Genomic DNA, 26,556 nt, shown 5'->3' with positions numbered 1-26,556 from the left:
TGCTTTGTTTTAAGTCAAGCAGTACATCAGGAGCTACACTTCGAGCTTGATTTGGCTGGACAGGCGTGGCCAGCGCCTAATTAACACATCTCGTAAAATTATCTTATGCCATGAATTGACTAGAAATGTAGATGTTCTGCTGAGGAGATGGAAATATTGCAGGCACAAGGTATGAAGAGTAAAAGCCATTGCTTCATTTCTATTACCGGTGCTTGCTTTGTGGATTGTGTTTGTGTTTTACGCAGAACATGTTGTGCTTTTGGCATTTCAGAGTGAGTAATAAAGGTGAGTAAATCTGTATGCTGACAGTCGTAGTGTAGTGGGTGTTTTGGCACATGAAATGTTTGTTTTGTATGTGTAGGTGTAAGGTCCAGGATTGCTGACCTTTTCATCATATTCACACACTCTTGTAGATGATGTTTGTGAGATGAACACATTTTTAATATATATACATTATATATACATATATGTATATATTGTATTATTTTGCTGAAGGTGCCAGTGGAGAGGCAAATGGATGCTGGCCTGACGGTGTGTTCAGAGAGAGCGCGTGATGCTGGGAGAAGGGTACATGCTTCATCATTTGACTGTTAGCTGTAGCTGCCTTTCAGTTTTGTAGATTGCACCACCTTTGTATATTTTTAAGCCTCGTAGATGTAGCCGTCTTTTCAATCAGTGTGTACGTGTGTGGGGAGGTGTGTGTGTGTTGTTTTTGTCACTTTTGTTCACTCTGATCCACTTCACTCAGGTGTTGTGTAAATGTAGAAGATTTGTAGCAGTTTTTTTTCTTTCTTTAAGCTTCTCTGTATTCACACAACCCACTGGGGTCAGTTTGGGGTGTGGCATGTAGCAGGGGGTATTTGGGGGTATTTTATACTTTCATCATCGTTATTGTACGTAACTACATACATTATTCTATTAGTTTCAGTTTAATTTCTGAATAATATGCTTTAATAATATAGAAAATAATGTCTAATATCTAAATAATAAGCTTGGAGTTTAAGGGCCTACATTTGGGTTGTCAAAGTTAATCATGGAAAGTATTTGGATTTGTTCAGCTTTTAATCAGAACAAAGCCAGTTTTCACTTGATTGTAGTTTTTTTTTAGCAGGGGATTTTTATATTGCATGAATTGGGACCAATATTCATGTATTTGATATATATATATATATATATATATATATATATATATATATATATATATATATATATATATATATATATATACAAATATGAAAAGCCTAATAGACAGATTGAATAAGTTAGATATTTGTTAGCTGTTTATTGAAATTTCCAGTGTGATATTGATGTATAATTGGATGTGGAGAATTGTTTCCATTCTTTTTTATAATCAATTGTCCTACACATTCATTAGCGTTTTTGTAAAAAATAAAATAATAAAAAAAAGATGTTTAATGTAACCAGAGACTTCATATTTCACTGTTGCTGAACAATAAATTTTACGCATGACCAACATTCAATACACTTCTAACCTTTGTGAAACATTATAATTCACTGTGACAGTTTTCTCACCTCAGGAAATAAATTGATACGCCATTTATTGATTAACAATTATGAGCCATCAGCCCAGATTCTCAGTGTCCCAAATGGAATGAATCTCCCTGAGCGTGTGCTGCTCTTGTCCAGGGTAAAATCAAAGCTAGTGAAATTTTACCCTGGCATGAGAATGGCTCTGTTCTGCTTAGGTGAGGCGAGTGCCAGGATCGAGCGGTCGCTTGCACAAGATGGAGGATGGAGACTGGGAATGGAGTGATGATGAGATGGATGAGAGGAGTGAAGAAGGGAAGGCGGCTGTCAATCAAGGCAGGGTATGTGTGAGCCGACTCTGTATATTTCATTCGACATGAGGAAAGTGATATAAAAATATAAGTGTTGTGTTAATTTCACTCATTGTACCTCCATTAAATGTATTTGCCTTTGCTAGACATTACCATAGCACAGCATGTAGCTTTAACAGAGTCTACAACCCCTTACATTTATGAATGTTCCACACAGGCATAGATGTAAATATTTAACTCTGTGTACGTTTCTGTATCCTTAACGAGAGACTGGTTCTTCAGACTTTAAAGCAGCGTGACCAGGGACGAGACACACCTCTCCGCTTTGTTATTCTCTTTGATTGGTGCATGTGAAATGTATAACTCGCTCTGAGCTCGAGTCAGGAATAAAAATCAAACCCCCTCCACTGAAAATCAGCCGCAAATCAGCGTGCGCTAATGAGGCTGGAGATGCATTGCTTCTGTGTATTGTTTATCATAAAATGCAAATGAGCCAGTGCTGATTACACTCCTACACAAACAGCTACATCTGTCTATCATCCTTTGTGGGAGAAAACGTACATAATATAATCCTGTCTCTTAATTGCGTTTCAGTCACGGAGGGTCAAAGATGAAAACCAACATGTAAGTGTTCCTTTTTCCTCCTCATACTCCAGCTTGTTTATAGTTAAACTTATTCGTGTTTTGGCACCTGAAAAGGAAGAAACGTATTTCAGTAATTATGAACGTATAAACAAACACAAGCATGGCTGATAGACAGATACGGTGCCTCTAACCATGTTTGGTCATAACCCATTTTAATTATTCACCGAAGGAGGTTTTATAAAGTAATTACATGTGTCAGGGTCCTGCATTGATTGTGTAATAAAGGAACTGATATACGAATGTAGAATATTTTACTACTATAGAAAAACAAAACAAACTATTACATATACAGAGTTATGAGTATGTGCGTGCTTGTGAATGCTAAGAAACCATTTCCCAAAAGCTGAATGAGAGAAGGCTTCGCTATTCTTCTTCTCACCATGTGCGTAATTCTTTTTTTTTTTATTGCAGGGGGAAGTGAATGCCAACAATGTCCCTATAGAAGGTCTGTCCATTCAGCATCCCCAGGTGAGGGCTGTGTGTGGAAGTGGAAGTGATTTATCTTGATTCACGAACCCCGTGTCCCTTGCTGAGAGGCTGTGCAGCCTAGACAGGCCTAGAGGAAGCCTTTTAACATCTCCACATCTGGCACTTGCTGAATTACATTTAGAATAGCTACTGAGCGGTTTTCTCTTTACTTTCTCTCCCTCTTATTCCCTGCCATTTTTACTTTCTGTCTATTTTGCGTTTTTTTTATTTATTTTTTTTTTTGCTTTGCTTTGCTTTGCTTTATTACCTTAGTTAGCATCATTCAACAATAGAATTGAGAAGAACAGGGAAAAAAACGCCACAAGAACCTGTGATAGCAGAACAGATTAACAAGTCGTTATTTTGCTACTGTACACTCCAGTAAGTGGTGTTAAATTAACAGCTGTAGAGAAGATTGGAGACCAGTCTAGTTACACTAGTCTCGGATGTACATAGTAGGTGTTAATTTAGCAGCCTGTGACGCTGTAATTAAGTAAAAAGCAAATCTGCAGCCATCTTCGTCCCTTTCGGCTGCTAAGCAACAGTAACCTCACAATGAAACATTTTGGACTGCAAGCTTTAGTTGTTAAATCGTTTATTTATTTATTTATTTATTTTTTGAATGAGCCAAATAATTAAATTTCAAAACATAAAAGTCATGTTAAACTTTAGACTTAGTATAATGTTTAGCTATTAAAAATGTGGAACTGTTGAGTTTAAATCGTAAACGAACAGCTTACAGCTTAGTTACACTGAACACCGGTTTAGTTATATCAGCGATCGATAGGATTAATATATTTTAACAGACAAATGATTTCTTTCTCATTATTGGCAATTCTAAATAGGAAATCATAATAAAAACAAACCCTGTACTATAACACAGCTATTTATTCAGGCCTAAGGGTTTATAAAGATGAACTTTTTCACTACTAAATCCAATTGCCCTGTCTAGCAGCAAAGGTTATTTCAGTTTGTGAGAATTGGTGTGAGGTGCACATACAGGGTTTAAACGCAACCCATAGCTATTACCCTGTAGGTCTGTGTGCTCATGTCTGCGACTCATTGTAAATTAAACGGGAGAGAGCGCTGGCGGAAACGGCATAACAATCTCCCTTACTGTTTCCTTATTTATGCACTCATGTTTCTTTCTGTCTGCCTGTCTCCTCTCTCTTTCATCTTAGCACTCTCTTTTCTCAGTGACATTACCGTTATTTAAAATTGATCAGAGATAGAGTGCCACAGGCACGCTGATCCCTGTGGATACGGGGAGAGAATTTTGTACGACGCCTTTTGTCTCCTGCTCTGATACGAGCCTGAGTTTTTAGATTGAAACGTGCAAGAATGTTACATTATAATGCTTTGCTGTCAGGAGAATCCCTGTCACATTATGCATTTTCATTTCATAATATACATTCAATAAAAGATGAATATATATGATAACAGTGATATTTTTTTTTCTTTTTTTTTTTTTTTTCTTTATGCTTTTTAAAGATTCAAACTCTGGAAAAAAACCCAGGCACTCATGGTGCGGTGAACATGGTCCTGAGGCTAAGGTGAGAAAAGTACTTGATTTTTTTATTTTATGCTCATTGTACTTTTATCAGCTCTTAAAGTAAGGGGAAAACCTGAAATACTCAAGCATGTTGACTCTCTGTAGGAGCCTAATAACTGTGGTTTGTATGCTGTAGACTGGGTGAGAGAGAGAGTCTGTCCTTTCAAAATGATCTCTTTCTGTCAGGTCTGGTTGAATGTGTGCAGAAAGGAAGTGACTAAATTAAAGCATTATGCTCAGCTGGATTTTCTAAATTGCTCTGCACTTAGCAGAGATGGGGGACTCGTCATATGACTTGACTTGAGTCAGACTTAAGTCGCAAATTTGAGACTTGAGACTTGCTTGAAAAATATTAAAAAAATACTTGACTTGACTGACTTGACAATCATGACTTGAGACTTGACTCGGACTTGAGTTAAATGATTCAGAAAAGGGGGACTTGACTCGAGTCAGACTTAAGTCGCAAATTTGAGACTTGAGACTTGCTTGAGAAATATTAAAAAAGACTCGACTTGACTTTGACTTGACATTCTTGACTTGAGACTTCCTTGTGTCTCAGTCTTAAACTACCAAAAAAAATACTAAACTTTGTTCGCAAATCACAACGTGAACAGCTTTCAACTGTTTCACACACTCTGGTGAAGAAGAGCACCCAGGGGACCCCATGTATTTTTAGCACTATTAAACAGCTTATAGTATGCTGACAACTTCCTTACTTCCATTTCAATACAAGCTGATGAACTGAGGGCTCAGAGTGAAAATCCTTGTTAGTATGCAGGTGGAATATTTGTTCAGAGTTTAATTCAGCCCGGTTTTCTAAGTGATTAGCCTCAGTGTTCAAATCAAAATGAAAAATGTCAAATATACATAAATGTAATGCACACCAGGCTTGGAAATGATTCGTATTCAGCTGGCAGACAGTCCCAGTTTTTCTGTGTTTTATAAGATGATCATAACTGATATTGAAGTAGCACTGGGGCTCGGGGCAGCACGAGATTGTGTGTGTGACAGCAAGATATAGAGAGAGGTGGGAGGGTTTTCTCTGGAGAGATTCAATTCATAGTTATTGCCCTGAATTTAGAAACTTTTTATTTCTTTTTTTATTCCACTTTGAGTATAATTTAAAGGCCAGGGTGTGAAAATTGGAGTCTACAACATCAAATTCTCATTACAGTTACAAACCCAAAGCACACATCAGGCAAGGGATTACAGGGATTATTATGTGCATATAATCATCCATCCTCACACAGAACCTTTTCATAAAGAGAAGACAATGAGAGAGACAATAATGTATTTTTATGCAAATTGCACCTTCTGAATTGGGCATCTTTTAAATATACGCGCACACACACACACACACACACACACACAAAGAAAAAGAGTAAAGATTATAAATGAATAGTTATGTTTCTGCTTGGCTGCTTCTTTATGCGGTCGATATTATAACAGTATACTCTAGGTCTATACAACATCCAGGCATATCCCAGACTCTCGTTGTAGAATCATGTTCGCAGGCAGGTATAATCACATCCTTCTTATCTAATAGACCTTCACATCTAATAGAATGGATGTGGTTTCCTATTCCTCTCTTTTTTTTTTTTTTTTTTTTTTTTTTTTTTTACTATCTCCAGGGTCTCTTTTAAGTACCTCCAGTTGTACTCTATTCAACCCAATATATAAGGATGAGGATAAAACTCATAGGTAGAGTCAGGGTTTTAAGTGAATTGGATTAACTAATACTAATTACTTTAATAAATGACGCTGTTCGGTAGATATAAGACAATGTTGTTTTTTTTGTTTTTGTTTTTTATTGTCTTTCTAGATGTTCTACTTTTTTTTTTTCTAGCATCATTATCACACCTTCTGATTAAAATGGAAAGCTGTTTGGCTGGATTTGCATGACTTCTTGCTTGGTGGAGGAGCAGTGGACAAACAGTTAATGACAGGGTTGCCAGATTGGGCTAGGTTAAATCTACAGAGCGATCATGGAGATCTTAAGTCAGGTACAACTTTAATGTCCTTGACAGAGCACGAGTACAGAGGAAGTTAAAGTGCAGTTAGCATCCAATCACTGAATTAAATTAGTTACGTTATTGAAATGAAATCTAATACATTTGCAGAAAAGACAAAGTGTAAGTAAAGACAACATGTCTGTGGTGTACAGAAACATTTCTATAGAAAGACCACAAACATTGGGTGAGGAAAAGGGGTTTATTTAGTGAATAACATCTGTACGTTAAAAATACATGTGATATACTTGGTTTCAAACTCAAAATTTGAAAAAAGAAACCTAGTATCAGGTCCTTTGTGTAGTTTTAGAGATGTATTTGAGATGAGACTCGTACATCCGAGACTTTGTTCCAAGCCGCTCGGACTGGATGACTGAATGCCGTCAACTCTCTACTTCCATAAACTGTGTGATTACTCATGGGTCACCGTGTAGCATAAGCCAAATAGCCTTTCTACTTATGTCTGTATTAATGTTGTGCCTCCATTACAAAATCTACGTTCACTAGCCAGTGCTGGATAGTAGATAGATTCCATATACATAAGTATGAGTATTAAAGCGACTGAAGTGTAGTGGGTGTTAAATGAACATTGAGAGAAACTGTAGGCTGCACTATACGTAGCCAGACATCATGGACTGCTTTTTCCCCCTTCTTGAGCACATCTGATTCAGCTCATCAAGGCACAAGCAATTAGTTCATAAGTTGAATCAGGTGTGGCAGAGCAGGAAAAACAGCAAGCTGTGCTGGGAGTCTAAACGTATGAAATGCATAAACGTATTTAACGGCTTATGGGGTTATATATGAATCTCCTCTAAAGCTTTCATCCAAGCTGCGGTTTATACCGTTATATGTGGGTAGCATCGTGAGCTGGTGCTATATATATTTATCTCGAGTTGCCTCATTAGTTCTCGTAATGATAGACTCAAGCTACACTTCAATTTCCATCACACATACACATGCACACACACACACACACACACGCACACCTAGTCATTTTTTTTGTGGACTGTTTGCTTTCAATGCATTTCCACTGCCATACAAATCATGCTCAATGGGATTCACTGAGCTCTGTCAACTCCCATTACCCATCATGCCACTGTTTGACCAATCGCTTTGGACTGCTTTTGTGTAGACATATGACAGGGATGCTTCTCTACATCCTGTGTTAACAGGAATCATATGCAGAGCTGTTTATTTCCTATTAGCACATAAGCAGCATTTTAATGTGCCAGACAGCTGACTGAGCATCACATTACATTTGATGTGCTCCAGTGATACCTCTTTTTGGTGAAGGGTGATTCATATTAGTCACATTTCACAGATCATGTGCCAACTGGAAGCTGCTTTTCTGACAAGTCTGTGCAGTACAGAGCTATCCTGCTGTCTGGCCTGGATACGGTGTAGTAGGACGACATAATTATATTGCATTATACTGCTGCGATCATACACAAGCTGCAGTGTGGACGCAGACAGCAAAGTGCACGGTTATAGGCTCTGTGACTCATTTATTTATTTATCAGCTCTTTAAAAGTAACCTTGCAGAGATAGTGGAATGTGTGATTTGCCTTTCAAACCTTTTTTTTTTTAGCTTTAAAGTGTTAAACTAAAAATGTAGGTGCTACTGTATTAGACATGAGTGAAGATGCAGATAAGAGTTAATGTGTAAGGGTTTATCTGTTTTAGCAATGCATCTATGTCTCTCTCTCTCTCTCTCTCTCTCATATATATATATATGAGATATAATCTTGCCTGTGTCTCTCCCATCAACTGACTCTTATTTTACCCCATGACCCTGCATACTCAAGTGTTCACCGGGGTGCTGCTGTGTTGACAAGGGGCCATATGTGTATGGCCAGACATGAGCAGAGTGTTTGTCAAGTCAGGGAGAGAGAGAGATAGGGGGAGAGATAGAGAGAGAGAGAGAGAGAGAGAGGGGCTGACTGACTGGGTGAAGAAGAGCGAGATTAAGGTTAAGCTTAGAGTTTGCCAGAGTGTCAGTCACATGGAGATCCAGCTAAAACCTGTGTGCATGACTTAGTAGGATTGCAAATAATCTCCTATACTGCATGTAAGATTTTCTGAGCACATTATATCTCTTATCTTAATTATCACCATATTAAGCATCAACTAAATAACGTACCACATAAAACTCCTTCACGCATTGTTTTACTGTATGCTTTTAGACTGTTATTTTGTTTTAAAATGTTGATAGTCAAAGATCTACAAAGTCACCCTATCCCATTTGTACTTAAAAGAAAAGAGTAAAATACAGAGTAAGTGTTGAATAAAACATTTACACTCACAAAATGAGGTTCCTGAATTAAAGATTTAAAAAAACATCACTGTACTCAGGGACTCATAATAAAGCTGCCGGCGCACTGATTAGTTATCTGCTCTGGTGGGGGAAAGGAAGAAGTGTTTTCTACTGTTAGGCCTGAAAAACACTGAGATTATTTGAGCTGTTTGGAGTCGCTGATGTAAGTACTGTTAATAAATAGCAGCCAGTTTTCATATGCAAAAACCTCACAACTGTCAACTACAGATTATTTTAAGTATAATTGCTGTGCATCTCTACACTGTTACAGGTGAATTATAGCAACAGCTCAGGTGTAAAAGAGGGAAGGTTTTATGAGCCTGTCTGTGAACTTGCTGGTTTTCCAAGAAGATTGTCTTCGTATAAACTAAACAAAACAGGAACTGTTCACTTGCATTGTAACCTTAAATAACTTTAGAGAACCTGTGCAGGGCTGATAAATACGGTAAAGCTATCAGATTTTGGTGCTTTACGCTAGAATGTCAAGATACACTTGTTTACTTGCATGAGCCATAACAAGTCGATACATGTAAATTTACATAAGATGTTCTGCTGTATTCCATCGGTTTCACTGCATATATAATGATAGTAATAACACATAATGAGCTTTCTGTTAGAGAAAAAGAATAAAGTAATGGTTTCTGCTCCACACCACAATTTTCTTTTCCCTCTTAAACCACAGAAAAGATTTCCCAAAGACTACAATTACAATGATTCCTTAAAGAATGGCAAATTACTTTATCGTTTGTTTTAGCATAGATAGATAGATAGATAGAGAGAGAGAGAGAGAGAGCATGTAATCATTCCCTCAGCATGCTCTCTTTGTTCTTTCTCCTAAAGTTCATCACACAAAAAGAAAGAGCAGAATGGATTGCGTTTTCTGTTTTCTCTGTAACATGACCAAGTCCTCTGTTCTGATGACTCTTGTATCCAGAAAACTAACTCAATTAAGAAGCAAAGAGCTGACAATGGCGGCTCCTTCTGTAATAATTAAATTGGTTTAGTAAACACCACAGCATTGATTGAGTATCTTCTATTAAGGTTTAAATGATGTGGAGTGTGCACCATAGAAAATCCAGCGAGTGAGTTAATACACAGGAAACGGTAATCTACAGTTATTATAGAAACAGAAAAGTACAGTATTAGTATGAGAATGTGATTTGATCGCTGGAAATACTGTCATGGCTTCTGTAATAGAAAAATTATCAATACCTATATATGTAACAGTGCTGCTATAGTTTGTTCCCAATTAAACAGGTTATAAAGACGTAATTCAAAGGGACACTATAGTAGCAGGACTGTCTACACCTGCGGCATCAGACGTCTGTCACAAGTGACCTTGCTATCATTCAACTATTCAAACAAAACTATTGACATTTTCACTTACAATCTTAATCCTTACAGCCTACTTTTCCCCAACACACTGTAATCTGTTCTGTTCCCACTTGTTTTCTATATCTCTGTCTGTGGCTGCCATTTTCTCCTGATGCAAAAAAAGCAGGCAGATTGAGATGGAAGGTTCAGGGTGTGTAAGTCAGATATGGCTATGACAGGCGAGGAGGAGACTCAGCCTTCTCTTACTCTCGACAGATAACACAGAGAATTTTTCACTTTATCCCTTCTTTGCTGGCTGAGATTTCCATGTCACGCCCCTACAGATGGCTGCTTGTCAGCTGAGTAGCTGATGTGCTGCTAGTCTGGTAGTAAACAAATATAGAAATGAAATCCTTGCACGCGTATTTGGATTGCAGCTTAACTTGTGGCCCACATTCTCCCTGTAGCCTGCAGTGCAACGCAAAATTGAGTTCCATTTCATCAAGTCACGCCAGCTCTGATACTCCCATGAATGTCCATCTTAAATTCCAAGATTGTCAGTAGAACATTGGATTTATCAGCGTGTGGGCGGTCATAGAGGATATTTTAAGGCTCAAATAAGATCAGTGATAACTGCTGTCATCTTAATCTGGGATTGAAGCAAATGAAGCTAATGCAACTGTCAATCTACTAAATCAGCAGTTTGTAGCATAACACAGCCGGAGGTGGAGATTTCATTAATGATCTGTGAAGTTTAATACACACAAACACACACACACATCATGCACACATCCTGAATGAACTCTAAGCAGGATCGTGTAATGCCTCAATGAGTTTATGCATAAATATCGTCCATCTTCAGCAACAACTCTATACTGGTCAAGGTTATTGTACAGAGCTTATTCAGGAAACACATGGGCACCACTCTCTCTCTTACTTTCTCTCTCACTCACACTTCCACACACACACAGCTAGAGGCACATTAGCAGAGCCGATCCACTTAGTTACATGTTTTTTGGAGGCAGGAGGACACTGGATCTTTTCCACCAGTCACTTGTGCAACATAATAAGGTAGTTTGGAGAACATGCTCTATTATGTATACATGAGCTGACTGATGCTCATGATTGGATAGTGAGAGCAGGGCTAAAGATAATCTCTTGAACTCTCAGTCAATGATTCAAACTTGTGATCTTTAAAGAATAAAGTGAACGCTTTAACACCCTTCAGCTCTAGCAAATGCTATTTGGCTTTTTTGCAGTTTGGTTTTTGAAGTCTGTTTATCTTATACTAACCCAGCACTTCAGCACTAAGCTCAGATGTTAAGAACTGTGCTCAGTTAGAGAGCAGCTCAGTTGATTATAAATATGCAGCAAGGTTGTTTAAAGTCTGGCCACTTGTTTCTAACCCAGTTGTAACCCTGTCTGACGCAAGCCCGTAGGCAGGGCGGGTTCGGGCTCACTTCCAAAGGTCTAGAATTTAAGTCGTTTTTTTTTCATGTGATTATTGTAATCATTGTTTTAATCAATGCTTGTGACAAATATTCTGGGTTGCTGTTTCAAATAAATATGATACATTATTGTAGCTGGACGTGTGTGTGTGTGTGTCCCGTGTGTAGTTCAGAGAAAGTTCTCGCAATACACTTTTCAAAGCAACGGTGAAGCATCGCCTCTGAATGATGGGGGGAGGGGTTTTATATATAAAATATATATATATATATAATATATATTTTTTAATTAAAAGAGGTGAGGTAAATTTGGAATGATTAGTATATTAATTGATTTACGATGCCTACACAGCTAACACAGGACGTACTAGTTATGTAATAATTGCACCCAAGAAGATTGGAACTGACCAGTGTACTAAATCCATAAGTGTCAAGACAAATAACCAAAAAAGGCATTGACAGAGAGTCAAGAAATGATTATGAAAATAATAATTATTAATGCTTCAGTAAAGTTCATTAAATCTATTCTGTTGTTAGTGTGGTCTTTAAACTTATGAACTGTGTATGGACTGACAAAGGTGGTACACGAGGAAGCAATTTGACAACAATGCAGTAAATAATTTAGGTGCATCAAAAAGCGTGCAGCATAGATACCAGCAGACAAGCTAATCCAGCACAAATTAGTGCATAAAAGGTCACTAAAATGAAGTATTTGAACCTCATAATTAAATACCAAAGGAGTAGAAAAACTGCAAAAAAGGTCCATTTTTTTTGAAAAAAGAAGCCCCTTTCAATAGGCTGGCTACGGACCTGTGCCGTGATACACCTCTAGAAGTACATCTTCTGTTTACTGCTGTCTAGTGAGCATTTGTGAAGGAGCTTCCCAGTCCTGCCGGCCTTGATGGTTCTAAGAGATTTAAAGAATGTATATGTGGGGTGTTTAAGGTAGTTATTAGCTTTGCTCTGCTGTAACACTTTCAAGGAAAGTCTTTCTTTATTGAGCCAAGTAATTAAGCCTAGTCCAACTACTTAGTGGGTGGCTGGGCCACCATCCAAACTCACTCTCACCAGAGCTCTAGTGCTCCTTCCATCTAGTAAATGTTGATGAATAATCCCCATGTTACTGTTTAATTATTCACTTCATTATTATTGAAAGCACTGTAAAACCAGGGAGCATTTGACAGGTCTTTAATATTACTTATACAATTGTGAAAGAAAGAATCTATTAAGTGGATTTAGTCGAATTTAAAATAGGATTCTGTCAGACTAATAACTGAAGTGTGTTATCTAGTTTTCTTCCTAATAACTGTAGTATTTGATCAGTATAGCATATTTCCCAAAAGTTTGGGACATTAAGGCAAGAGAAAATAGGTAGAAACAACGACTTTGATCATAGCTGATTTTTTTATATTTTTTGATTCAATACATCAACCTGTCTCTTAAACTGAGACACGTGGCGTTCATCAAAAGATATTTTTTGTTCAGAACCTGAAATCTGTTTCTAGATGATCTACTTTCATGAAATATTATTTATTCCTGTTCCAATGTAGAAGAATATTACAGAATAATTTCTCAGAATGCTGATAAACTGCTGGATGTGTTTGATTTTCTAGTATACTGTTCTGTAAAATCCTTCTCTTGAACATGTCTAACGTCAGTAAAAGAGTAGATTTTTGTTTTATTACATTTGAGCATGTACGCATATATTGCTTCAAGCTTCATTTGCATAATTTAAGATTTTAAAACCTAGAAGACATTTAAACTACCTAAGATGATGTCTGTAAGAAATAACTTATTAATATGGAGTGTTTTGCTTTGAGGTTTATTAGTTCCTGTGTTTATATATCCTGACTCTTGCGTCTTTTGGCTGTCTCTTGGTCAGATTGGCATGCAGTCTAATCTGTGTCTTTTGGCTTTTTCTTTCTCTCTCTCTCTCTCTCTCTCTCTCTCTCTTTCTCTATCGCTCTCGCTCTCTCTCTCTCTCTCGCTCTCTCGCTCTCTCTTTGTGTCTCATAGGAACTCAAGGAAGGAGTTGAATGACATACGGTTTGAATTCACTCCAGGCCGAGGTGAGGGCTGCTCTGAACACATTAGCATGCGAGGCCTGGTGCTCCCCATTGACACAGCTTGTTCATGGGGTGACTGGCATGATCACCCAGATGAGCTGTGTGTGTGTGTGCGTGTGTGCGTGCGTGTGTGTGTTCTTGTGTGTGTTCTTGGTGTTATTTAATAGCACTGATATTTATTATAGGAACTGTTTGTATGAGTGGTTTCGTATTTTTACTATGTGTATTTGTATTTTTGGGGGTTTACACATGTGTATTTTTATTTATTCTCTTCTTCTCGTCTCCTGATGTGATGTTATTTCCTTATAGATACTGCTGACGGTGTTTCTCAGGAACTGTTTTCTGCTGGTCTAGTCAATGGACATGATGTTGTAGTCGGTAATATCACAGAATATTAAAAATTAAACTTTAACTAACCCTCTAGCATTTATAGAACAAAAAGATTTTCATTGTATGACGTGTATGTTTCAGTTGCTGCAAACCTTCAGAAAATTGTAGAAGACCCAGTTACCTATAAAGTGTTGACCTTTAAACTGGTGAGTACTCCAAACACATAAAGCCCAGAATAAATATAATGACCTAATTGAACATTTGTGTATCATTTTGATTCTTATGTGTTTGAAATCATGAGCCAGCTCGAAATGCATTTTGCAACCCTTACATCAGTAGCGTGAAATAAAATAAATCAAGTAAGATTGGATTTTTTTCATTCCCTTTGCCACTAAGTGGAGGAGATCCTCCTTATCTCAGGAACGAGCGTGAAATGCTTTTAGGATTTATATGGAATTATCAGTGTATCTAGTATTATATTTTGGAATTGAACCAAACATAGTCAAGGTCACAGCAAGGTAAATTATAATGATTTAAATCTTAATGGGCTTCTGAGTGGCACAATAGAATAAAGTTCACTGTATTGTCAGGAGATGGTAAGTTTAAATCCACGGCTTGGTGTCTATGGAGCAATTGGCCATGCTCTCTGTGCAGAAGGGACTGTATAATCTCTATATTCTGTCAGTCACAGTGATCTTGACGTTTGTGATCATGGGCATCTGTGAGCTCATGTATGTGGAAAAGTTCTGATGGCACTTTCTGATGGAGAATTATGCTGCCCTGTGATCCAGCCTGAGCTGCAGTTTGAAAAGATTCTGTTGGCTGTCTTCACATAACTCTGAATGAGGAATCTGTTGACCTTGACCTTCCCTGATTGCTAGCTTTTACGTAATGGGTGGGAACTGGCAGACAACCAGATTGACACTGCAGAGAGAAATCTTGCCTCTGTGGGGTACTTGTGGGCAAATGAGCATCATAACCATCTCTCTTACTATAGACATACAGATTTTTTTTTTTTACTGTATTTATGATATATGCTATTATATATTATATTTCCCAAAGTGGATGATGCACATAGAACATCTGAGAGATTTTTTACACTATTCCAGTCACAAGGTTTCTAAGCTGTTCGCACCTTCGTGCACTGGCCTGTGACGAGAAAGCAAACACAATGCACTTTTTAGAGCAAGCTGTAGTCGCCGGAATGAAAAACAGTTCACAGCCGCATGTAGGCATTTCTTTCTAGCTAGACTCCTGAATTATGAGGCTAGTAAAAGTGCAGAAATGGATGTAATTTGCCATTAAATAACACTCTTTTTCATCGTATTACCTAATTCAGTGCTGATTTATAATGCAACATGTCTCTTCAGCAGTGTTATTCCTGTATAAACTCTGATACTCTTGATATCTGCATTCTGACATTATCTTTTGACAGCCTTTATACAATTAAACTCACATCAGTTAAATGAGAATGCATTAATGTGAATCCCACTGAGCCCAAACATTACATTACTTCTATATGGATTATGAATGATGTAGTCTCTGTCATTACAGATGTTTTTGTAGGGAGATCTTCTGGATACGGAGCTACAGTAGACAAATTATGCTGCGGTTCCTCTGTAGAAAGATGTTTTTCTTTTCTATGATGCCTCTCTTGCCGCCTGTCGAACTTCCAGCGTCGTTATGATGCATGTATTCTGAGCACCATGTGATCCAAGACTATGCAGTGTTCCAGTGTGGGTGTGTAAGAGGAATTAAATACATTACATAGATTGCAGTGAATGTGCAATATGGTCCAGACCATTTTTAATTACTCCTTTAGATCACTCCTTTGAGCATTGCAGTGGAGGTAAACAACATCTGTGCTGTAGTGCACTGCGCTCCACTCTCTGATCCTCTGTGCTGGAATGTTTCTCCAGCAGCTGCCCGTTTCCTCTGGCAAATCACAGCTTATCTACTCAAGAGCTCTTTCTGAAAGCACACGTCTATGCCCGTTTAGTGATAAGAGCAAACTAACGTGTTTGATCATCCATTAATCTAGTGCAAGTCTAAAAGGTACGTTTATAAGGAGCGGCGGTTCTGTGAGAATGTTAGATTGGGCATCTTTTAAACGTTGTTCATATCATTCAACCAAACCGAATTTGCAATAGTTGATGAAAACTTGGACAATTCATAGAACAAGAAAATCTTGGCAATGTATAAGACTCCTATTAGAGTTTAGCATTATTTCATAAGTGTTTGTTTCATATACAGTGAATAAAGAAAAAAATCATTGGGTTTTATTCCACTTTTAATGTGATATTACAACCTGGTTGTGTGCAGACTGTTTAAAAAAAATTGTCAAAGCACCTTTTGCTTGTCTGTTTGGTTATAAGTCTAGAATCTTAGCATCTTGTTTTTGCAAATTTATTCCACTCTTCCTTGCACAAATGCTCGAGTTCTCTCAAACTGTGAGGGTATATCATGTGCACAACTTTGTTCAAGTTATTCCACAGGTTGCTGATAGCATTTAGAGCAGGGCTCTGACTGAGCTTACAGAAGAAGAAGCTCAAAGTTTTGGAATGGCCATTTCTTTGTTAACTTGGATCATTATCATGTGTGAAGGTGCAATATCTCATCATCTTCAGCAGCCTGCAGGTGTTGTGATTTCATGATTCCCACTACCCTGACTAAAGGTGGATGTGATAGCTTAGCAGTTAAGGTGTTGGACTACTGATCAGAAGCTTGTGAGTTTGAATCCCAGGTGAACAAACCTGCCACTGCTGGGCACCTGAGCAAGATCCTCAGCTGTAGAAATGAGATAAAATGTAATTGGTTATGGGTGACTGCCAGATCCCGTAAATGTAAAGCCCTAGTCCCAGCTGAAGAAAGGCAGCCGCATTGCATGATGCTGGCACCTCCATGGGTTTGGTGTTCTTTGGGTGATAAGCTGTCAAGGCTGCTTAGAAAAATTTACTTTGACCTCATCAGACAATACAACATTTTGCCACATGGTCTTGTTTTTGTGTTTCTATGTAAAAATTAGCCAGGTTTAGATATTTGTTGTTTGGATGTTTGTCTCATGCAGGGAGGGACCAGTGCTTTTGAGATGTTGCTGTAGGTTTCTTGGCAGCCTCCCTGGTAAATTTTCTCCAGTTTTGGAGTTACCTCCTATTCTTGGTGATGTCATTGTTGTGCCCCACTTTCTCCACTTGTTCATGATGACCTTGACTGTCCCATGATACAACTCATTTCTTTTGGAAATTCTTTTTTACCCTTCTCCCGATTGATATCTTTTGACAGTGAGATCCCAGCTTTATTTGGGGTTAATCAAAATCACTTAATTGATATGATAATTATAGTCATTAACATAATCATAGGTATCATAGGCTCAGAATGAACCAGTCAACTTCAAACTCGTGTACAAAAGTAGTCACATGACGTGTTATGCAACTATAATGCAACAGTGCACACTTATTGTCACTGTTTCCTCAGATTAGACTCTGATTTTTGCTGCTGACAATTTTAAAAGCAATACTTATTTACAGCAGTTTCTTTCTTTAGGCTGCATTGTTTTATCCCAGATTTATTTATTTATTTATTTATTTCTTGCACTTGAAAGTAAGTGGGTATATTTAAAAGGCAGTGCGGTCTCGAGTGATTTTCAAAAACTCAGTTTCTTTATTTTGTAAAAATAATAAATCAAATGTATATATTTCCTATTAAATATTAAATAAAACAATATTCATTTTCTAACATATTCAAAAGTCTAAAAAGGCAAACTTGGAGCTGTGAACTACACACAGGTAATTTGTATAATCTGAGGAGGCCAGAAAATGGATTTAAGCAGCTATGTAACCCTGCGTAAGTCTGAACATCCTTGTGTAAATTTCCTTGTGTAAATCTTCATGGACTTAAAATGTCAAATCTGAAAATGGCCCATAAAGTGAAATCTAGCAGCTGCAGTACAGTGCTAAGGAGCAGTGTCTGTGTGAACATGTTTGATAGGGCATCTTTTGTTCACGTTACTCCATCGTGCAGATTGTGAAAGCGAATCACATATTTACTCTGCTACATCAGGCTGAGATGATATATCTGTGATTGTGCAGGTGCACACGCAGTAAATATGTTCCGCTTTCCTGTTTTCTCTCACTGTAATTCATAACATTTCACCGGGAGGATTTATGTGATGTGCCATTGCATTGCGCTCTCTGCAGCACAGTGTTGTCCTTATTGGCTGACTGTAGTCAAAGGGAAAGTGTCAACAGATATGAGTTTTTCATCACCGGCCCTTTCAGCTTTGTGAAAACACACCCACAACTCTCCCAGCCTGGCTGTAAATTGTTTAGTGCTGTCTTGCCAAAATCTGCTGTTCCATCTATGTGAGGCAAAGTGTGTGAGAGCAAGATCGATCACCCCTCCAGCCCTCTGCGGCGTCTCAGAGTGTGTGTTAGCTGTGATAAGGACCACCGCTGCGCACACACACACACAGGCTGTACTTTGCATACCAAAGCAGAGACCAAGCCTTTCCAGAGCGAAGAATTGTATATTTGTTTATGATTTTCCACCTGCAGTTTTCTCTCCTGCTAATACAGGAATTACTTTGTTCCTCTCATTTTGGAAGTTTTGGCTTTTATCGATCAGTTTCTTACAGCTTCTTGTTACAAGTGCCAAAAAGAAAAAAAAGAAATCAATATGACACAAAGGCCCAGTGTGTGAGCTGCTGAGGTTAATAATAATTTTACCTTGTTATCTTAACACGTGTTTTTTTTTTTTTTTTTTTTTTAAACCTACAGCAACTTAGAAATGAATGTAAATGAAAAGAATCCTCATTTAATTTGTTAGAACAGCACGATTCATGTGGATTTAAAGAAATGTGGAATCATCCATGCTTTGTTTGGAAAACTCATTAGAAGTGAGTTTTAGGTTTGAGCTCGAGCAGTACAGGAGGTTGCTCAGTGCGAGTGTGTGCCTGTGCTTTCTTTTTTCAGTCAGGAAATCAGGTCTGAAAATAGATGTGCATGGGTCATGCATCATCTGTGGGAACCATAAAGTGCTGAGCAGAAGCAGAATGAATGGATCCAACGCAACAGCACTCCTCCACCTCTTCATCCGCAGCATATAACACACACGCACGCACACGCACGGACACACACACACACACACACACACACACATCCTTTCCTATTTCCCAAAACTATACTTACAGTAAAGACAAACAGTAGGTTGGTTTTGTAGGTAATCAAGAAAGCCAACACTTGCACGCTTCTCTTAATGCCAGCCGTGTGCTAGTCTCGAACCGTTAGCTGAATGTCTGATGCATACAGAATGAAGCACAAAATTGTAAACACTTCTGAGTTTTGAAGTAGTCATCCGATTGGTTGGGTTTTACAAGATTTCGGTGAGACGCATGTCTCTATTTCCCTCATGGAAGAAGGAAGCCGTCGTGTTTATGGGGAGCAGCTGAACACTAGGTTTTTCAAATGATATAAAGTTACATCATTGTATATGTTCTGATTAATTTACAGCATTTTCTTTTCACACCGTTACATTTTTATGCCTCTATACATGACGCTGAACAAGATGTACTGTGATCGAGTGCTATAAATGTCAGTCAGAAAGGTCCTTGGCTGTCCTTGGCTAATAATTGCTGCTACTGGTCCCAGACATTCCACCGTCAGTCTGAAGGTCTGGCTACAGGAGACAAGCTAGCTTTTAATCTTTTCCACATCCTTTACTAGAGTATACGCTAAAATTGCTAGGTGTCAACTGACAGTTGCGGTGCTGCTATCCTAAAGACTTGTATTAAAGCGTCTTTTTTTCTGCTTCTTTAAACTGTGACTGTGGTAAATAACTGAAAGCTGAATTTCCAACAGTGACGGTGTATGTGTGATTTATTACTTTGAGATTAGCGATTATAAATACAAATGAACATGACTATTGGGCATTCAATGAAACAGGGAGGATATGGTATATATCCTGAATAACTGCTGAACCTGATTTTGTGTGTGTGTGTTTGTGTGTAGGCATCTGGCTGTGACAGTACAGAGATCCCTGACGAGGTGAAGCTAATTGGCTTTGCCCAGCTCAGTGTTACCTGATGGCGTACCTTCTGAGGGAAGAGGAAGAGGATGGGAGGAAGAAGAGGGTTTTGATCGGAGAGACTGAATGCTGAAGAAAGTGAAGACTGGGGTTTAGATGCCATCTCCAGCTTACTCCCAACTCAAGCTCCTCTCTCAGCTCTATCCTCATTTTAATTACCTTCTAACTGTCAATAACTAAGCACTCTGTCAACTAAACACACACACACACACCGTCAGCAGCCTTTGCCTACATTCTGCTCATGCAGTGTCTTTCCTCAACATTCCACCTCCCTTTTCCCCTCAGCCCTGCTAACTTGATGCTCTCAGGTGGCTACAGCCAGCAATCACAAACAAAAAATAATTAGCGTTTATCTCATAATAATTGTGTTACATTTGCACTCAGCAAAATTATTATTATTATATTATTTATTTATTTTTTTTTATCGGGAAAAGATATTCTTTTCCTTTCCTTGTTTTGAAAGATGAACTTTTTTGATGCGCACATGAACACTGCAAACCTTGATGTTAGGTCGGTTAAATTAAGTCCTCCTTTCTTCCAAATGTAAGTTATTTCTGAAAAAAAAAAGCACATTATTATTCATGATTCTATAATTAATACTGTTTTAAAAGTGAACTTTACCGTACTGTATGTACAAAATATTTAATCCACTATAAATGAATGAAACCGTTTCCCCCACAGGAAGTAGGAGGCGAGAACCGAATGCTGCCATGTGCATATGTACTTGCTTATTTTTCAGGACAGTGTTGACGCTTGACTGCTAGAGGTGCCTTGTTCATTAATCCGTGCCTAAGAACACAGGTAACACGCCGAAGCTGTTTAAAGCATAGACTGCTTTATGTTGATCAACCGAGCAGAATTGCTTTGCAGCTGATAGCTCCATTTAAAAGTATTTTCACTGGCAAACTGCTTATATTGAAAACATGACAGCTTTAAAGCACTTTTATTTTGGATTGTGCAATGTACACATGCTTGCTCCCGGAAAACCTCCTGATTTCACCTCAAAAGCTTTGTTTTACAACAGGAAGCTCATTGTAACTGTAATGCACCTGAACTGTGATATGATGGGGGGAAAAAGCCAGCTGCTTAGTAAAAAAAGTAGCTGTAATATCCCACTGCATTAGCCAGCATGCATCTGTCTGATTTTTATAACAGAAGGAGGTTCATAACCAAATAATGATTACTGTCTGGGAGATTAGTCATGATTCCAGAACCAAGTACAGTAAATCCAGATTACTCCATTTTCAACTGTACTTGAAAACATATGCTTAATATTACAATAAATATTATTTTATGAAATTGTGTTTCTTTGGCATCTCTGCACTCTATTAAACATCATCTCTTTCAGCAAAATAGCAAAGCATAAAGGGACGGTTATTAACACCCCGGACGGCCAGGCGCTAGAATTAAATATTACTGTCACTGTTTTTCTTTTTTAAAGATGGCGATCGATTTTATCTTAACTGGACATAATTCATCAAGCAAATTAGTTTAATTAGATTATTATCAAGTCAAATTAAATTACTCACCCACTCGTCACCACAGCTTTGTAGACGCTTTTCTGGACTGCAAGGCCAGTCGGGGGGGTGGTGTTCATCACTGCGTATAGCACTACAAACGCCGGTGCAATGATTGAGCTGGCTCATATATTTCATGTGTAAACGAGTGTGATTCTGTAGGATCGATAATGTTTTAATGTACTAGCATTATCTTCATGCACACAGTCCCATAAAAACAGCCATTCCTGGTCTGAAATAGCCACTCTGTCTCTGAGTGCATCTCATAGCCACATGCTGAAAATCCCAAAGATTGAGTCAACTTGTCACTGGCAGTAAGAGAGTTTGGTGATGGGTTAACTTGTGATCACTTGGCTTTCAGACAAATGACATTGTTTGCCAGGGTTAGAGGCAGGCGAGTCTTTCGGGCAGGTGAGCTGTGGTGAATTGTGAATTGGAGAAGTTGGCTACAAACTGACAGTGTGCTTTTGCTCTTTGAAGCAGTTTATCACACTGTTGAATTTCACCTTCCTCACATGTTTAATATGGAAATGATTCTACACTAGGTGGTTGGCAGACACCTGCAGACCTGCTGCAATCTTCTCTGTAGCTGGAAGCCAGAAGCCATTTATGATCGCATAATCAGAAGATAAAGACTACTCTGAGGAAATGCACATGTGGTAATGATAATGAAACCTCTAAATCAGTGCTCTTAAAATGCACTCAGCCCAAGGCATGGAAAAATGTCATACTCAGAAACGACATAAATGACAGTCTGCAGTCTAAACCAGGGGCTGTTTTTCAGAAAGGATCTTGAGAATTGAAAAAGTGGGGTATATTCATCTTAAAATGATTACACCAAGGTTTTTTTTCTCAGTAATATACCAAGCATTTTAGCACTAAAAGAAGGTCTTAAGGCTGTGAAACCTCAGTACACCACAGGACTCCTAAGTCAGAAGGACTAAATCTCACACCAATCTATGAAATCGTGCTTTAAAACAATCTTCGTGCTAATTATTTAAGTATTTCAGTGGGTTTACGTTCATGGCATTTGGCAGACGCCCTTATCCAGAGCGACTTGTATTTATCTCATTTATATCTCATCTCATTGAGCAATTGAGGATTTAAGGGTCTTGCTCAGGGGCTAGCAGTGGCAGCTTGGTGTTGGTGGCCCTGAGATTTGAACTCTCAGTCTTCTAATCAGTAGTCCACCCCCTTAACCACTAAGCTGACTTTTGTGGAAATGTGAAGCATTAATGGGGCAGACACCTCCATTATGTAATTACCTAAACTTTTCTTCCCACATGACAACTGCAGGAAAGCCGCAAAGGTGAACTTCTATTTTATACCAAATAGTACATCCTTTTTTCTGTCTGTCTGTCTGTCCACTGACATGACAGATGAGATTCTTGTTCATATTGTGCACAATGTTTATAAACTGCTCAAACAGACAATTTGTCAATTTGGGTGATTATGTAAAAAATAAAAAAACTTGTATTTTTGAAGACACATCACCTTTAGTAAGCACTCTAAGTGAGTTCTTTAGTATCCTACTCAGGGCATTGGTTGATCTGGTGCATATTCCATGGACACTGCGGGCACAGGAACATACCCTGGGGGTGACACCAGTCCATCACAGAACAAGATGCGCTAGTTCACCAACCCATTTCCACCTCATCTTAGCACAGACCATTCACCAGCCCATGAGTTTGAGAAGTGGGAGGAGTTCTCCACAGACTGTAACCCAATCTCAGGATCAAACCAGGGACGGTGAATGTGTATGACATTTTGTTTTGGGTTATGAATTACCACACAGGTCAAAACTGGTCAATATTCATTCAGGAAGCAGGCCCTCAGCTACAGCAATGGAATCTAAGCCAACTCTCCATCTTAGTTCAGGAAATCTGTAGTAAACCTTCTTTTCAGTAGTTTCATTAATAGTTTTTAAGGAGAAACTCTTGGGATCTTTTGTGCTGCTTATGAAACCTCAGTCAGATAAGATGCAGAATAAGTACAGTCCTAGAAGCCACGAGTGCATTAATATACAGTAAACCCAAACAAATTTACAAGCAAAGTCTAAGTGGGATCAGAGTTCAAATGAATGAACATACAGTAATGAAAAAGAAAAATACTAAAAAGAAACTGCTGTATGTTTACATTTTTTTATGTTAAAAAAACTCCACACTATAATACAACGATACAACAACCTCCCATGGGGACAAGGTTTCCCAGTATTTATGCTTTTCACAATTAAATGTCACAAATTGTTCAAGAATATGAGTGAATAAAAAAATAAACACAGGAAAATTAAATTTTGCCCCCACGATTAAGTTTTAGAAAATATAACGTTTCCACAGTCCAGTCATTTTCAGTAAAGTTCTTCTTCTAGATGAATATGTAACATACACATGATAAACATTCCTCCAAGGAACGTCTTTACAGTGCCTTTTACCAAATACAGTAAATGAGTTTTATAGGATACTTAGTACTAAGTGGTAAGTAATCAATATATAATATGCATATGCAGCAATAATACAAAGATGAACCGGCTGGATCTGAAGTAAGGATAGTAGCCAAGCATCAACTACAGAAATAAATAAAATTTTGTTATCTGTTATTATAAATTATGAGATATACATCTTTACATTTTTTTTTCCAGAAAAGAATCATTCTTCTTTCAACACACCAACATGTAAACAAACAGAACCTAGGCGTTTCCACATGAAACAAAAGCATCTGTTAGAATATATATATATATATACGTATATATATATATATATATATATATATATATATATATATATTTTAAACATTATTAGTTTTATCACTCCTCAATAGTGCTGATTACATCAACACTTTAATTACATCCAACAAAACAATGTGCAGTGGAAGGAACTAACATCAAGGACATTCATGTTTGGTTTTATCTAACTCAGAGTGCACCTTTGTTGAGCTGATGAGCTGAATTACTACAGTGCAGAAGATTGTTTATGCATGAATTAGCGTTTAAGGTACTCAAATAAAGCACACCGCACCCTTTGCTAATGCATTTAGACTGGCACAGCAAGAACACACGCTGTCAAAATATTTATCATTGTACTTCACAGCTGCACATCAACAGTAGCATCTTCTTCACTCTTAGATGATCTTGACCTGAACTTCACCTACTTTACTTACAAGCGGCTCAAGGCGTCACAGGTTGTTCATGGGGTTTTGGGGTTAAGGAGAATTTTGTATAGATTCTTTTTATGTATAAAAAACCCGAAGCAGATATAGTATTCAGATAGAGAATCCCTCAGGAGTTCCTAACATTTGAGGTGTTTCTTGCTGGACATGTCGTTCCATATGCGGTGTATCTCTTCAGGAGAGATTTGGTGCACCGTGATGACTCGACGGTACCTGCAGAGGCTGTAAGCCATTTTCCAGTGATTGAAGCCACTGTTCTGATACGGGTGAATGCCAAGCTTCCGTAAGCAAACGCCTACGTAAACGTCCTCCAAATGAAGCAGACGGGTGTGCAGAGAAGTCTTATAGATCAGTTCAGCCACGTCTGCTGAGAAGACATAGCCTGTGCCAGAGCAGAACGGTGGGTACTTGCTTTCTGGGTACAGGTCTCTGGGCATGTACCACTTACTGCGCATATCCCTAATAGGTGAGCCATTTATGACGTAGCCGGTGAAATACCTCCGTCTGGGCTTGGTGTCTGGTTTTAGCAATTTGTACACCAGGTTGTCCATGTTGACGAAAATGTCACTATCCGTCTTCATCACGTACTTGGCCTGGTTGCAGAAGGTGGCCACCCAGCGCATTCCCATCAGCGTCTTTAGAGTCAAGTTATGGTAGGAATCCACAAAGTCCTCCACTACGATGTCATGGAAAATCTGACTCTCTTGCTCCACCATCTGATTCAGCATGCCATCTGTGCTGCGGCCAAGGAGGAAGAGTGTTATGATGCGAAGATCACTGAATGTGCTCTCATCGCCCCACGTTTCCCGAATCGCTTGCCGGGCATCAAACTCTTTGTGTGTTGTGCTAATGAGGATCACCAGGAACGGCACGTTGGTCTCACATTTCTTAGGCTCGTTAATGATGAAATCGAAGGCGTGGGGGTTTAGCGGGCGGGTTCGTATGTTGTTAAAGGTGGTGTTGGCGGTTCTTTGTGGCTTAAGGGTTTTGCGAGCGGGCGCAGTCAGCTGCCCAACTAATGATGTTGTAGGTCTGGATATGCTGAGATACCACAGGGCACTTGCCCAACAAACAACCGTCAGCACATAGAGACATGAGACTTTTGAAGGCATTATGGAGCGTTTTATGTGTGTTTAGGTTGCTGAACATCAAGTAGCATCCTAGCCATTAGTAATGGAGCTTCAGGCAAAACAGCACAAGGCTGCATCTGTGTGCCGCTTGATATGAATTGTCAGTTACTAATGGCTTTGGAGTAAAATTAATCTATTCTCTCTCTTCATGTAGCGGTTGCACAAAGTTGTCAAAAGGCTCTGAATTTTCCTTCCAAGAATCCTCCACATGTTCCATGGAAAAGCTGAAAAACACAAACACACATTAATTTTAAACGCTTTAAATCTTAGCATTCCAATGCAGTAAAACACTTTCATTTAATAAAGTCAAAAGTACAGATTATTCCTTCTGAACCAACTCTTTACAGCTCATGGAAAATAAAAATCTGCAGCTCATGGAAATATAAAAATCTGCCATAGGACCAAGCTAGAACCAAAAGGTGAAGTGAACATAAACCCCACAGAGATGTTGGTCAGGTTTTAAGTCTAGTCACAAATACACCAACAAACAGACTCTAGAGAAAGGACAGATTGCACATATTGTGTTGCTATGCACTACAGATTTGTCACTACACACACTATCAGCTTTTCTTTATACACACAACACATTAAGGGCTCTATTTTTGTGCAGACACACGTAATTTCCTGCTTAATTATGCTGAGGTGGTGCTATTTTAGTTGGGCACAAGCCAGTTTTTTTTTCTATCAACTTCCCTCAGATACTAAAGTCCAACAGCGTTCA

General features: G+C 38.4%; 2 protein-coding genes across 4 annotated transcripts in view; one reads left to right on the top strand and one right to left on the bottom strand.

Annotated features, from left to right (window-relative positions):
- The window catches only part of stk39 (serine threonine kinase 39), a 33,256-nt gene extending 11,963 nt beyond the window's left edge, over window positions 1-21,293 (top strand). The window contains exons 11-19 of one of the 3 annotated variants that reach the window (XM_060876642.1): window positions 496-567; window positions 1,707-1,829; window positions 2,394-2,423; window positions 2,856-2,912; window positions 4,404-4,465; window positions 13,563-13,615; window positions 13,922-13,990; window positions 14,084-14,148; window positions 19,948-21,293. In XM_060876642.1, coding sequence (XP_060732625.1) covers window positions 496-567; window positions 1,707-1,829; window positions 2,394-2,423; window positions 2,856-2,912; window positions 4,404-4,465; window positions 13,563-13,615; window positions 13,922-13,990; window positions 14,084-14,148; window positions 19,948-20,022 — 606 coding nt within the window. In that variant the 3' untranslated portion in view covers window positions 20,023-21,293. Of the gene's footprint in view, window positions 1-495; window positions 568-1,706; window positions 1,830-2,393; window positions 2,424-2,855; window positions 2,913-4,403; window positions 4,466-13,562; window positions 13,616-13,921; window positions 13,991-14,083; window positions 14,149-17,698; window positions 18,659-19,947 lie in introns of those variants that run through there. The other 2 variants (XM_060876643.1, XM_060876644.1) reach the window with 2 other exon arrangements.
- A 3,120-nt stretch (window positions 21,294-24,413) lies between these two features.
- b3galt1b (UDP-Gal:betaGlcNAc beta 1,3-galactosyltransferase, polypeptide 1b) lies at window positions 24,414-26,045 on the bottom strand. The gene has a single exon (XM_060877346.1). It carries the CDS (start codon window positions 25,815-25,817, stop codon window positions 24,825-24,827), a length of 993 nt encoding a protein of 330 aa, XP_060733329.1. The 5' UTR covers window positions 25,818-26,045; the 3' UTR covers window positions 24,414-24,824.
- Window positions 26,046-26,556: the final 511 nt, after the last annotated feature.

This window comes from Tachysurus vachellii, chromosome 8, assembly GCF_030014155.1.
Source record: "Tachysurus vachellii isolate PV-2020 chromosome 8, HZAU_Pvac_v1, whole genome shotgun sequence".
NCBI classification, from domain to species: Eukaryota; Metazoa; Chordata; class Actinopteri; order Siluriformes; family Bagridae; genus Tachysurus; species Tachysurus vachellii.
Note: the sequence above shows the minus strand (reverse complement) of the source record. Positions and strands in the feature narration are given on the sequence as shown.